The 14,268-nt window shown below is 37.2% G+C and overlaps 3 protein-coding genes across 15 annotated transcripts in view; 2 read left to right on the top strand and 1 right to left on the bottom strand.

Annotated features, from left to right (window-relative positions):
• ift122 (intraflagellar transport 122 homolog (Chlamydomonas)) overlaps positions 1 to 7,995 on the top strand; it is a 48,372-nt gene extending 40,377 nt beyond the window's left edge. For 12 of the 13 annotated variants that reach the window (XM_056772896.1, XM_056772907.1, XM_056772898.1 and 9 more), the window contains 8 exons: positions 118 to 215; positions 441 to 541; positions 2,912 to 3,077; positions 5,266 to 5,377; positions 5,963 to 6,091; positions 6,793 to 6,869; positions 7,209 to 7,373; positions 7,506 to 7,995. In XM_056772896.1, coding sequence (XP_056628874.1) covers positions 118 to 215; positions 441 to 541; positions 2,912 to 3,077; positions 5,266 to 5,377; positions 5,963 to 6,091; positions 6,793 to 6,869; positions 7,209 to 7,373; positions 7,506 to 7,592 — 935 coding nt within the window. In that variant the 3' untranslated portion in view covers positions 7,593 to 7,995. The remainder of the gene's footprint in view (positions 1 to 117; positions 216 to 440; positions 542 to 2,911; positions 3,078 to 5,265; positions 5,378 to 5,962; positions 6,092 to 6,792; positions 6,870 to 7,208; positions 7,374 to 7,505) is intronic. The other variant, XM_056772905.1, reaches the window with a different exon arrangement.
• A 1,202-nt stretch (positions 7,996 to 9,197) lies between these two features.
• On the top strand, positions 9,198 to 12,320 carry exorh (extra-ocular rhodopsin). The gene is made up of 5 exons (XM_056772930.1): positions 9,198 to 9,823; positions 10,099 to 10,267; positions 10,436 to 10,601; positions 11,311 to 11,550; positions 11,828 to 12,320. The coding sequence occupies exons 1-5, from the start codon at positions 9,463 to 9,465 to the stop codon at positions 11,954 to 11,956; spliced, it is 1,065 nt and encodes a 354-aa protein (XP_056628908.1). The 5' UTR covers positions 9,198 to 9,462; the 3' UTR covers positions 11,957 to 12,320.
• Positions 12,321 to 12,463: 143 nt separating this feature from the next.
• The window catches only part of plxnd1 (plexin D1), a 50,919-nt gene continuing 49,114 nt past the window's right edge, over positions 12,464 to 14,268 (bottom strand). Inside the window, exon 36 of the mRNA XM_056772882.1 lies at positions 12,464 to 13,275. Coding sequence (XP_056628860.1) covers positions 13,159 to 13,275 — 117 coding nt within the window. The 3' untranslated portion in view covers positions 12,464 to 13,158. The remainder of the gene's footprint in view (positions 13,276 to 14,268) is intronic.

Genomic DNA, 14,268 nt, shown 5'->3' with positions numbered 1-14,268 from the left:
GGAGGTGTACAGTACAATATATATATATATATATATATATATATATATATATATATGACATTATAAGGCTTAATTGTCGTTATCTTTGTACAATTCCAAATTCATGCCCTTTTTCAGACGCCAAAGAGAAAAAAGACGAGATGCTGAAGAAGTTCCACAGTTTCCAACACCTGGCTGAACTCTATCACGTGTATCATTCTGTCCATCATTACATGGTGAGTGTTCATTTCACAGGTATTGATGAGCAACATAAAGTCAATATGGTATTTATACCGTATGATATATTTATAGAACTATTATAGTATGGTTGCTTGTTGGATGCCTTCTTTTGGATTAATCATCAAGTTAGTCAAATTAGACTAGATTGATATTAGACTTCTCTTGAAATGCTGAATGAAAGAACTAAACATTTATTGATATGCATATGCCTTTTTTTTCAGTCAGAGCCGTTTAGTTCCCACATGCCAGAGATTCTCTTCAACATTTCACGGTTCCTGTTCCACAACTTGACCACAGACGTTCCCATGGGCATCTCCAAAGTGTATCCTTTACTCGCACACTTGAAAGTTTGGAGGACTTTGTTGTGATGCCGTGAGATGACTGTTCATTTGACTGAAGTGTTTACCGGTAATGTGCAGACCAATCATTGGATGGTGAGGGTTTTGCACGTCTGCGATTTAAGATGTGTGTTGAATGCAAAATAAACCCTTTCAACACCTAAATGAATGTAGAGATGTTGAAACGCTTGATGCAAAGTTTTTTCAGAGTACACCGTGAATGTTTTACTTTCACAGCAACATCTGCTTCTACTGTCACTATTGCACATTTCCCTCACAGACACACACACCTCTTATGGCATTCTCACTTTCTCTCTGTTAACAGGGAGATATTTATTTTTGGAAAACTGGAGATGAGCAATTGAGAAAATGAGCACAGATGCCAAAAAAGGAAGACAGGAATGCTTACACAGAAATGGACATTTTTGTCACTTTCTGTCAAGACGCAATGTGTTCACACTAACAGTGACAGTTTTGTTGAGTGGAAGTGTTTTCAGAGACTGTTGGTTAAGTTCAATTTCATGCCAGTGAGCTGTGAAAATTGGGATAAAGATAGTGGATGTCACATGAATCGGTGGCGTCATATAGTTGCATGCTTCAGTAAGGCCATGTGCCCACCAAAGAATGGTTTTGTTGTCCGATAGACAAAGCCACCAGCTGCTGTTTTTGGTCCATGCTCTATTCCGGTGCCCTGACACAAATTTGAAAAATGTTCAATATGGTAAAAAGTGACATTGACAAGCTCTGTGTTTTTCCTCCAAGTTGCCCAATCACAGTAAAGGAAGGGGGAGCAAAAACCAGGGCAACCATTGAGCAATCCTACATGTACAACCATCTTTGTACAAAACACAATGTTGGATTAGTCTTTGTGTGTGATATCCCCAAACTACTACGATAACAATATTTTTGGATTAAACAAATTTACTACCAGGCGCCTACAGTAGATGTTTTTTCAGACCAGCACCTAACGTTTTGAACACTTTGGTGGACACACAGTCTTACTGTACTGAGCACTTTGGCCTGTTTCTGCGATGGGTTAACGGCACCAACCATAGTGTACTTGAACTTATATTACAAAGACGAGATGGTAGAGATGGCTACACAATTTTATTGAAAAAATAAGCCAAATCAGTTCAATTCAATACACAAAACTACCCAAAAAATGTCACTTTCTATATAATGAAAAAACACTTAAGGTTATACTTCATGCATAAATACACTTTTCCCCATATTTTACTCACCCTCAAGGCATTCCACCGCTTGGAAGTACAAGAGTATGTGGTATTATAACTCCGACTTCATTACTCTTCAAGAGAAAGTCTTTCACTCAGGATGCCTTGAGGGTGAGTAAAACATGGGACATTTTGATTCAGGCTTAAAGTACCTCTTTAATGTCTATAGATGACCAAGGCTGACCATGACTCAAGCCTTTCCAGTGAAATTTGCTTGCGATTTAAATGTGAATGTAAAACAAGATTCAAGATTACGCAAATGCACAATGGTAACCTCTTAAACCCATCAACATAACAAACACTCAGTGTTGGCAGCTTAGTGACTTTGTTGCTAGATTTCAGATTTTTTGTCTCCTTTAGCGACTTATTTACCACAAAGTACCTAGTAACAAATCAAGCTAGAGTAGTGAAGAGAAGCAGACCCGAAGCACTTAGACTTGTCAGATGCTAAGTGATGATGGCACTGGTATGCTAACCTCATCACCTGCTTTCAAAGGAAGCTTTAGCTATACTATCCATTAAAAATAATTGCCAACACTGGCAAAACAGCTTTCAATACTACATAAACAAAATACTAAACATGAATAAGTCCACTCCTGTTTTCATCTTAATAAAAATGTAAATGTCTAAATGAATTATCACATGAATTATATTTTTGATATTACCCAGACCCGTCCAAAGCATTCTGGTAGCTGGAGATCCGTTGCCCAGTTTTAGTAATGCTGCCTCAATACAGCAAGCGTCATTAATGTGGGCCTAACTCCAATAGATCAAGTTCAATTATTGAACACTTTGAATATTTTTTATAGCTTTTTGACAAATCTTCATGAAACAAGTTTGAACGTTTTCCATGCATGTTAAAAGACTAGGGGCAGAGCCTTGAAATCTGGAACTTAATTGGCTTGATAACTTAACTTTAGTTATTACAGTAAACATTGAATACTGTTTTAAACATACAGACATGATATACTATATTAAATATTTGTATAATTTCATTGAATATTACTTTTATAATTAACTCTATATTATAAAGTGAATATAAGAATGACAATATTACCATCCAATATGAAATTGATTGGGCATAAAAATTGTGTGATGTATGATCCTTGATATGTGGTTCAGGGATACACTGTATGCTCTGGCGAAACAAAGTAAAGTTCTGGGGGCGTATAAAGTAGCACGACATGCCTTTGAGAAACTACAAGGCTTGAAGATCCCGGCCCGCTATCAGGACAGCATGGAACTCAGCTGTCTGACAGTTCGCTCCAAACCTTACCATGACAGTGAGGTGTGTGCATTATGTTTTTCTCTTACAGCCTGCCTGTGGATTGTTGTTGTGTTATGACCACAGTCTTTATGTATCTTCTATTGGCCAATTCCAGCACCATCCCGCAAATCACACATCAACTCAGACTGAATCCAGAAACCTTAATAATGAGTTGATTGTACTTCAGTGGTCACCAGATCTCATGTCAATAGAGCGTCTTTGGGATATAGTGAAATGGGAGATTGCAAAGGGTTCCCACGGGTCATGGCATTTCTGGAATATCATGGAATTTTAAATGATCTGTTCCAGACATTGAAAGTCATGGAATTTTATATATTTTTTGTTGAAGTCATGGAATATCAGTCAATTTAAATTTTAGTGTCCATTTATCAAAATGTAATTTTTCTGTACTGTATTTTTTATCGTGTTTTTACACATTTCTGCATATTTTTGTCAAAGACAGGTTTCACTTCTTATATTTTATGGAAATTCTGCTTTTTAGTCAGGGAATTTCACATTTTGCTTTGAGTGGTAACCCTGTTTGCAACATAAATCTGCAGCAAATGTACAATACTGTTTACGTCAGTATTCATCAAAATATATTTTTATTGTATTACATATGGCACATGAATAAGAAATGTAGACATTTAAGTTTTTTTATAAAAGCCATTTTACAGAGACTGATTCACAACAAATACAAGATTTCTATACAAAAACTATTGATTCTAATACTGCATAGTTTCCTGCATGATCATCATTTTTCTCATTAGTTTTAGTTTTTTTTTCATTCCAGTCCCCAAGTTTATCTTGAGCCAATAGAGGGATAGTTCACCCAAAATTGAAACTTCTGTCATAAATCTTTCATCTCAACTCAAAATTGTCATTGTTACAAAGCAGCTGCACATGAGACATTTGACTGAAATTAAATAGATTAAAGTTATATACCTGTAAAAACAAGAAAATGATAAAAACTCAGAAGACATACATACTGTACCCACATACAAACGCTCCCAAAACACAATATGCACAAGTTCTATCACACATAGACATAGATACACACAGATGGACTCACAGACACGCACGCACAGTGAAAGCACACATTTAAGATAATGGAGAGAAACACAGGTCAAATATTGAACAGACTATAGTTTCCTATATGCAATATTAATTATGTAAAACTTTAAAATTGAGTCTGATTTAAACTGACAGAGTGTGTCATGTGTGTGTACGTGAAGGACTGTAATACAATAGAAGTTCGCTAAACCATGAAGGGCTTTATAGGTCATAAACAAGATCTAAAAGTTAATGCGATGCTTTATAGGTAATCAGTGCAAGGTTGACAGAACCAGGCTAATATACTCATACTTTCTAGTACGTGTAAGAACTAGAGCTGCCGCGTTCTGGACCTGTTGGAGTTTTTGTAGTAAGCCTGCTGGGCAACCACCTAACAGTGCATTACATTAATCTAGTCTTGATGTCATGAATGCATGAATGTACTTCTCTGCATCTAACAGTGACGGCATATGAGGTAGTTTAGATATATTCTTAAGATGGAAAAATGTAATTTTACAGGTGTTAGCGACATGGCTCTTAAATGACGGATTACCATCTAGTAGAACGCAAAGATTCTTTCACCAAAATCTGACACTTCTGTTTTCAGAGAAAATTTGTTACTCATCCAGTTTATTTATATTGACTATTCCATTATTCGATGGAACTGCTGTGTTTCATGAGGCTTCGAGGAAATATGAAGTTGAGGATCATCAGCATAACAGTGAAATCTAACTCTGTGTCGCTTTATTATATCTTCTAGAGGTAGCATGTACAATGCGAAGAGCAGAGGCCCTAAGACTGAGCCCTGTGGTACACCGTACTGGACTTGCGATTTGCGTGACACCTCATTGTTTATTGCAACAAATTGAAAACGGTCAGATAAATAAGACTTAAACCATTTCAATGCTATTCCATTAATGCCGACATCATTTTCGAGTCTATGTAGAAGTATGCTGTGGTCAATGGTGTCAAATGCAGCACTGAGGTCTAGCATCTCAGTGTGAGATTCTGTGAGATGAATACAAACTTATGGTCCTATCTTTTAGCTTGTTTGAGGTGGAATATGCTTCTTCATTAGATTCAGAGAACATCTAGAAATGCAGATGACACATTTCAGAGCTTTTAAGTTAAATGTGTGTATTTCTTTTTGCTGTAGGATCTGATTCCCATGTGTTATCGATGTTCTACCAACAACCCTCTGCTGAACAACCAGGGCAACTCTTGTATTAACTGCCGACAACCTTTCATATATTCTGCTTCCTCTTACGGTGTGTGAAGTCAAACATCTGTCAATTCTAGCCTGATTGATATTATTTACTTCAATTATTCAATTGTTTGAACACAATTTGGGCTTTTCTACCAGGGTAAGTTCTGAACTAACGATGAGCAATATAGTTATATAATATAACAATATAATCTTTGCTACTGTTGAAATCAATACAATTGTACAATTGTTGAAATCATGCTACTTATGATTTCAAAACTATTCAAATGGTCAAATGAACATACACTTAGGTTACTAAATGCTGCTAAAGTATTGTTTATTGTTAGATGCAATGTTTTGTGGGTGACATTTCAGGCTATGATATTAATATAATCTAGTTTATAATTCATATCATAAAATAAATGCATTTTTAAAAATAAAAATAGTTACATTATTTATCTGCCATCTCAATTAAATTCTGAATGATGCATGAGCCTGATTTGGTTGCTTTAGTTGTCCCTGAAGGACAATGTGGTAAAGCTCAGATTTATGTGACTACAAATGTATATTATAATGCAATATAAGTTGCTTTGGATAAAAGCGTCTGCCAAACGCATAAATGTCTGAACATGTGTGATTTTGTGTTTAGAGGTGCTTCCGCTTGTGGAGTTTTATTTGGAGGAGGACATCTCCGATGAGGAGGCTGTGTCTCTCATTGACCTGGAAGTGCCTCGTGTAGAAAGGAAGGGTGCTGGCTGGCAGGAGATGACCAGCGAGGGTACCATCTCACATTCATCATTAGGAATCTCTTTAAAATCTCACAAACTGACAAAAATAAAGTTAATCACCAGCATGTATCTGTCAAACCCCAAAGGGACAAAACTATATAAAGATCATATACAAGACCCAGAATAAATGAGTAGATCTTCTGTTAACAGGAATATAAAGTTCAGTTTTTTAATGCTTGCTAATAAAATTTAAAGATGTTAAAGCTGAAATTTAGTTTTGAGTTAAATTCAGTTTTAGCCCTTTTCACAGTTTTGCATTGTTGCAAAACAGCTTTACGTACATGAAGCCAGTGGTTACTACAGTAAATGCAAATAATAATGACTATATGAATGGTTATTTTCTGGTTTTCAATAAGTCAGCTCAGGCATTTCCGTGGATTTGTCAGCTATAGGACGTCATTCTGCACTCGCTGACTTAAAATGTGTCACAATATTGATGGGAATAAATTGAAAATTGCTTGGAGACACTGAACAATATTAGGGCACGTAAATACTGACAATTTCTTAAGCCCATTATAATAATACCTGTAGATGCATGGATTGGCTAAGTATTGCATGGGATTTAAATTATACCATCAAAAATGGTGTCTGTTATAAGACCTACTGCTAATAAAAGACAGAATGAAGCATGTGTAAATGGTTATGTGTGTGTGTGTGTCTGTGTGTGTGTGTGTGTGTGTGTGTGTGTCAGAATCTCAGTGTCTAAAGCTGGATGAGAGGATTGAAGACCCTGAGGATGACCCCTTTACAGCCAAACTCAGCTTTGAGGTGAGAAGATTTACCTAATAATAACTAATCTCTCTGCCTCTTATGCAATACAACAGAATGCTTAAAGTGACCGATGTTGAAATCTTTTATTCATATATAACACTGTTTGAGAAGCTTTCAGTATTATTTCTGCATCATTGCATTCTGAAGTCATGATGGAATGGCATAACAAACTGATAACAACACAGAACCACTTAAATGAACGTTAAAATGCATTTCATTTTCTTGAGGTGTTATTTAGCGGAACATGATGCAGATACATGATACATGTATTTTTTCTATCAGCCCATCAGGTTATTTTATACTGAGCAAACTTTGCTTCTTGTTTTTGTGTTACAGCAGGGTGGCAGTGAGTTTGTCCCAGTGGTTGTGAGTCGAGCGGTTTTGCGGTCCATGTCCAGACGAGATGTCCTGATCAAGCGCTGGCCCAAACCTCTCAGCTGGCAGTACTACCGATCTCTGCTCCCTGATGTCAGCATCACCATGTGTCCTTCATGCTTTCAGGTACCAAAATCTTTATCACCAAGTCGCTGCGTCCTTTATCCGGCTCTATTATCTCAGCTCTTATCAAATGATTTCTACTGCCGCTGTACTTTCCTTGTAACAAACATTAATTCCATTGTGTCTTTTTTGTAGATGTTCCATAGTGAAGACTATGAGTTGCTAGTTCTTCAGCACAATTGTTGCCCGTACTGCAGGAGACCCATTGACGAGTCCAACTAACCCGGTTATTTGTGTGTGTGCAGTGGATTAGCCGAACACGCTACACGTGTGCTGGTCCTAGAGACAATTACTTTATCTGTGTGTGCTGTTGTGATGCTGAAGGACTGAGGTGTTTTGTTAATTGAGCCGCTAGAAATCCGTAAGTAAATACCAGGTCAGCGGATCAGTCTGATAGGATGAAACAGATCAGAATGCTCATCCTACCAAAGGGGATTATACCGTTTTTACACTTTCATGTTGGCATACTTTTGGTTTAATACACTTACTTTAAATAGGTTATAAGACACAGGTACATGCTTTGTTTTTCACAATTGCTGTTTGCGAAGACTAAATTGAAGACACATTTCAAAAATGCATCATTGTTGTAATAGTTTTTTATTAATAAAGAGGATTTTTTGTTTAATCATGTAGTGGATTCAGTTTAATACTGTACATGTGTCACATCTAAGACTGATCATTTTATTTCCTAAGATATTAGAAATGTCATGATTAGTTTGCAAGATCTTGGCCAAAATTCTACAGTTTGCACATAGTATACAAGACTTAAAATGACCTTTTAGGCTATCTGTAAATTGTCTATTTGTATGCCTAAAATTTACAAAATGTTAACTTGTGTTTATGCAAAAATGCACAGTATTATTTTTACATTCTTCATATACGTACATTTCGCTTTATGTCGTTATTTTTGTTCTTTAGAACATTCCTTTTTCTTGCTATTGTGTAAAAAGCCAAGTTTAAGTGGTCATATTTGATTTTTTTATTCTTCCTTTTTTAATTCTTTTTTTAAATTCTTTTTTAATTCTTTAGTTCCTTAAACTCATTATCCTTGGCAATGAGTTTAAGGAAGGGTTTGGCTCTGGACAAGGTTCAGCGGTCACTGTGGGTTTTTGGTTATGGTTTGCGGTAGATTAACATTGTTACCTATGTTAATAACATACTTTAAAAGTAGTCGCTCGTTCCTTTTATATGCTCCCAATCTCCTACGTGATTTGAGCCCGGTGTGCGCACAGCTGGCGCCCATTCACAATAACTCACCAGTCTCGAACCACGGTCTCGCCCCGCCTACTCTACTACACATGATAATAATACTTTATATAAAGTGTTATCGGTTAAGTTAATCCGTGGTTATTAATGAAAATCAAATCCATATCTTATCAACGCAAAATAAAATTTGTTCTAAAATAGGCAATAATTCAGCTGTAAACATACAATCAGATCAAAAGTCTAAGAAAGAATTTATGTTTATTTAAAAATGCAAAAGTTACAAGTGTGCAGTGTCTTCAAAGCCACAGACTGAAGTGCAGATGTTTCAGCCCATCCTCTCTTCAAAGATCATTTTTTTACCCTCATGCAATGTAAGTGACTTTTTCTGCGATGGAACACAACAGTAGATATTTTGAGAAATGACTCAGCTGTTTTGTATTCATACAATGGAAGTCAATGAATGCCAGTGTCCCTTGTAGTAACTGATGATGGAGGTTTTTATTATTTCATCATGTTCTATTGTGTTGTAGCTGTATTTTTTGAGTTATTACATCTTAAAACAAACCAAATGCAGTTTGATAATAAACTCTTCATTTTCTATTTCAAATGGCAGAATTTTAAAGGAATGACCCAAGTGTTTTTCCTCTTTGTTGTCCTTCCTCCCGCTCACCTCCAAGGATTATCAAAACACTCTCTGACCTCAATCTGTGTGTAACTCAAAATTCCTCACTGTAATCTCTCCTATGCAGTTAATCTGAGCTGGTGGGGGGCATATAAGAGAGTCACTTGTGTCCTCCATTACTTGTTCTCAGGGACTTCGTTCGCTTACTAGCGAGGAGGTGTAAAAGCTCGTCTTTTTATTTTACTTCTGACCGGTGAACCAAACATGAACGGGACGGAAGGCCCAAACTTTTACGTGCCGATGTCTAACAAGACGGGTTTAGTCCGCAGCCCATTCGAGGAGCCACAGTACTACCTAGCAGAGCCGTGGAAGTACTCTCTCTTGGCGGCATACATGCTCTTTCTCATCATCACTTCATTTCCCATCAACTTTCTGACACTCTACGTCACTATTCAGCACAAGAAGCTCCGCACACCTCTCAACTATATATTGCTCAATCTGGCTGTGGCTGATCTGTTCATGATCGTGGGGGGATTCACCGTCACCCTGTACACATCCCTGCATGGATACTTCGTCCTGGGAGTCACAGGATGCAACATTGAGGGCTTTTTCGCCACCATGGGCGGTAAGTCCAATCTTTCTAGCCCAGTGTTTCTGGAGTGTTTCTAGTTGTCTCTAAAGCCTTCTTTTCAGTAAATGAGCCAAAAACAAGATACATTGACCGTTATATAACTTTTGTTCTACTAAACTGTTCCTGATTTACCGTAAATCTCCCCCTCTCCTTTTTAATTTGCATCACAAAATTGTGATGTATAGTGCTTTCCACTAACAAAGATTTGTTTGACCGAGGTCAGCGTTTTATAATTTGAATAAAATGACAGATTCAAGATGTTTTTTCAGGTGAGATAGCCCTGTGGTCTCTAGTAGTGTTGGCTGTTGAGCGCTACATTGTGGTGTGTAAGCCAATGACAACGTTCCGGTTTGGGGAGAAACATGCCATCATGGGGTTGGGCTTCACCTGGGTCATGGCCCTCACCTGTGCGGTGCCTCCACTGCTGGGGTGGTCCAGGTAAGAGTGCCACCTAAAGTGATATGCCTTGAGATTATACATTTTGTGTGTTGAACGAAACAAAAACATGGTATGCAGGTTTTACCCTATTATACGACCAAATGTTACCTTTTTTATATCAATGGAACACAAGGAAAAACTAATTTATGTATGTATGGATTGACACAGGTATATACCTGAAGGGATGCAATGCTCTTGCGGGATAGATTACTACACTCCTAAACCTGAAGTCCACAACACCTCATTTGTCATCTATATGTTCATCCTGCATTTCTCTATTCCACTTATAATCATCTTCTTCTGCTACAGTCGTCTTCTCTGCACTGTTCGTGCGGTATGGATACACACCAAAACATACCAGAGTTGGCAAGTTCATGAAAGATATGTCCCCAGGTGGACATGCCTAAGCGATACTTCACCCAAAAATGAAAATTCTGTCCTCACCATCTTGTCATTTCAAACCTGTTTGACTTTCTTTCTTTCTTCCGCAGAACATTATGAATTTGAAGAATGTTGTCTACCTGCTCCCCTTCACTTGCTTTGGTTTTGTTTATACACTAGAAGCGGTTAACAACTTTCTTCAAAATATCTTCATTTGTGTTCTGCGTAGAAATGACAAGAGGATGAGTGCAGAATTTTCATTTTTGGGTGAACTATCACTTTAAATGCTCGGTTTAACCCAGGTTATGGCTACTGAAAGGGCATTAGGAGGCAAAATGTACAGCAAAGTAATATCACAATGTAGAAGTAAGTTAAAAGTATGTAGGCTTTAAAATTTTTAATCAAATATATTATGACAACGTTTGCCAATGAATTATGTTCATTTTTAGTTGTCTTGTATATGTTGGATACGCAAATGAGATTATTTAAAGAGAAAGCAACTCATTTGCATTGACACATAGTTGTGAAGGATGTGTTTTTTAGCATTCATGAGCTATTGAATTATATTATCAACATTACTTTCATTTTGTAAATGGTAAATCAGTTCTATTTTTATCTTGTCAAAATCCATTGAGAAGAACATTGTTTGTATGTTTTTTCAGGCTGCGGCTCAACAGCAAGAGTCAGAGACGACCCAGAGGGCCGAGCGGGAAGTGACGCGCATGGTGGTTGTCATGGTGATTTCATTCTTAGTCTGTTGGGTACCGTATGCCACTGTGGCCTGGTACATATTTGCTAATCAAGGTACAGAATTTGGTCCCGTCTTCATGACAATTCCAGCATTCTTCGCTAAGAGCGCAGCACTCTACAATCCTGTCATCTACATCCTCCTCAACAGACAGGTGAGACATACACGGCACATGTATAAAGACTTTTATCAGGTGATTTTTTCAATTTGTCATTTTTTTGTCATTTAGAAAGTGTAAATCTGGTGGGCCACAGTAATACTAAAACTAGGTTTGGCTTGAATAGCACCAAAACGCAATAGAAAATGTCAGACTGCAAAAAGGTTGTATTTGAAAATATATTCATAATGTTAAATCTCTCTATGTTAGGATGAGTGTCAAATACTTGTTTATTAAACAAGGTCAGACATGCTGTGTGTTTGTCCTTGTGCAGTTTAGGAACTGCATGCTTACGACGGTCTGCTGTGGTAAGAACCCATTCGGTGAAGAGGACACCAGCCAAGTGCTCTCCAGTAAGACTCAGTCTTCAGTGGTCTCGACCAGTCAGGTGACTCCTGCCTGAGCACAAGAACCCCTGACGTCACCGCGTGACCCGGACAATCCCTCCAGAAGATCCATTTGGCCAGTCTGCACCCTCTCAATTCACATATTATGTGATAATCTTTAGCATTTGGACAATCACTTGATATAATAATACCGTATGTTCTGAGCTGCATGTGTCTGATTGTGACATAAACATCAACAGTACCAAGATAACTGTTTTTATATTTGTTTAGCCTTAATCACCTGTTGTGATGCTGCATAACATCATTCCATGTTAAGTTAAGAAGTTAACAGGATATGAGACGCGAGCGCTGGAGCCGTGAGACCACAAGCCCAAATCAACTCTGTAAATGTCTAGATGTCAGTAAATGTTGTCGGTGAAGAAACTGTGATGTAAATATATATAAAGACATGAATTTTCATATTTCCTCAAAATCATGAATTTGTCTGCAGATTAAAATAAAAAGGTATGACACAACTTTGTCATGTTTCAAAAACGAGAAGTAAACTGCATGTGACATAAGGGTTCAGTCACGATCATGGCCATATTTTATAAAACGTCTGTGTCCAAGCAATTAAGGACATTTTTCCAGAAGAATATATACAGAATATGTAGCCTATCGTAGGTACAGACTCTAAAAAAACGTAAACACTTTAAATAAAAAAGGTATGCCACATGGTCTCCTTCAAGCCTATTATATGCATATAATGTTACTCCACAGCAAAGTGACACTTGTTTAGGTGCTTTATGCACCAACATGATATCATCCTGCTTAGGAAACTTATTCACATTAAATCAATCGCACACGAAAATCATCAGGCACACAGTTATAAATATTGCTATGTGTTATATAATCCAGTGCATCATCGTTGGCTCTCCCAGAGCGTGGGGTCAGTGCGTTACATAGCCACGGGACCTCATGGCCCGAGTCAACAGTATCTCTTAGTTCAATATTCAATAGTCAACATTACACACCCTGTATCGGGTTTGCTTCACACATTACAAATGCTCAATCAGATGAGCCAATCATAGCAAATATCAGTGGAATATTATCATCAATGGCTTTTCCACTTGTTACCTGCTAAACTCACATTAATTTGGTAGAGATTCGTTAGCCGTCATCAAACCTCAACAGAGAACGTATGTCATTTTAACAGTCTTAGGAAAGTGAACATGAGCTGGCATCTGATTGGCTCATATCTCTGGACTCTGTGTTCTGCTCAGGCCTCACTGCTGCACTCATAGATGTTGTCTTCCACTAGTGCGATGACCTGCTCGAACTTGTGTTGCAGCTGAGTGCGTCGAGCTGTCGGGTTCGATTCTAGTGCACTCACCACCTGAGAGAGAGAGTGGGATCAATATTAAAACATATTACAGAATATATGAAGAGTTTGGTTCCAAAACGTGATAAACGCCATAAAAAAAAAAACTCGCCAAAATGATACAGTATTGTATCAGGTAGGTGTTGAAACATCACTTTTTAAATTTACGCAAAATGCGATATGCGCCGTGTTATTCTGTCATGTTTTCACACTTTCTTTCCAAACCGCAATAAACGCCAGTCTCACTTCTCTGCAGAATGCGAGAACCAATCACAGCACACCGTTCCATGCATTATAAAAAGTAATGGCGCCGCTCTGAATACGGTCGGCTCCTAGTTTCCCTGATCTACTTTGTACTTCGTGTTCAACAAACAAACAAAAAAATGAATAATTTTGACGCATTGATGAAGCTGTGCTGGTTCCTGCAGTGGGGAAGAAATATAATCATTTACGTGAGGAGATTAAGAAGACCAGGCACTAATTCATAGCAAATGTGGATCAACTCACTTTGTTGTGTTTTTTTCAATACTTTTAATATAAAAAATAACTTTTATATTGATCCATTTTATATTGAATTACATTTTGGGGCAAAGTTTATGCGTTTTTATAATCAATCTTTTAAAAGGATTTTTTTTTATGTTATTAGAACCTAAAGATGAACTTTGAAACAGAAAATAGTGGATTTCATCTTGCACTTTCTTCGTAAATAAAACACATTTTTACTTAAATGAATCAAAATGGATTTATAGCGTTTTGGAGCCAAACTCTTCATATTATCATAAAAATTATTATTGTAAGAAAACTCTTAACATCCAATATGGCATTTTAAATCTGTAGAACTCAAAATACTTTTCTAACCACAAAACCGCGACCAAACCGTATTATGTCAAGTGATATACTGTACATTTCACTGGGCAGATAAAGAGATGATGTCATGACAACCAAATGATTAGTGGCCAATGAAAAGCCTTAGTCACATTTCAAAGTCCCTGCAACTTAATCTGATTG

This window comes from Triplophysa dalaica, chromosome 18, assembly GCF_015846415.1.
Source record: "Triplophysa dalaica isolate WHDGS20190420 chromosome 18, ASM1584641v1, whole genome shotgun sequence".
Lineage (NCBI taxonomy): Eukaryota > Metazoa > Chordata > Actinopteri > Cypriniformes > Nemacheilidae > Triplophysa > Triplophysa dalaica.
Note: the sequence above shows the minus strand (reverse complement) of the source record. Positions and strands in the feature narration are given on the sequence as shown.

Bases quoted from the DNA above. Each gene is read 5' to 3' on its own strand.
- exorh (XM_056772930.1), top strand. From the start codon at position 9,463: ATGAACGGGACGGAAGGCCCAAACTTTTACGTGCCGATGTCTAACAAG. The intron at 9,824-10,098 runs GTAAGTCCAATC...ATGTTTTTTCAG, and splicing joins CTTTTTCGCCACCATGGGCG to GTGAGATAGCCCTGTGGTCT. The intron at 10,602-11,310 runs GTATGGATACAC...ATGTTTTTTCAG, and splicing joins TTCTCTGCACTGTTCGTGCG to GCTGCGGCTCAACAGCAAGA.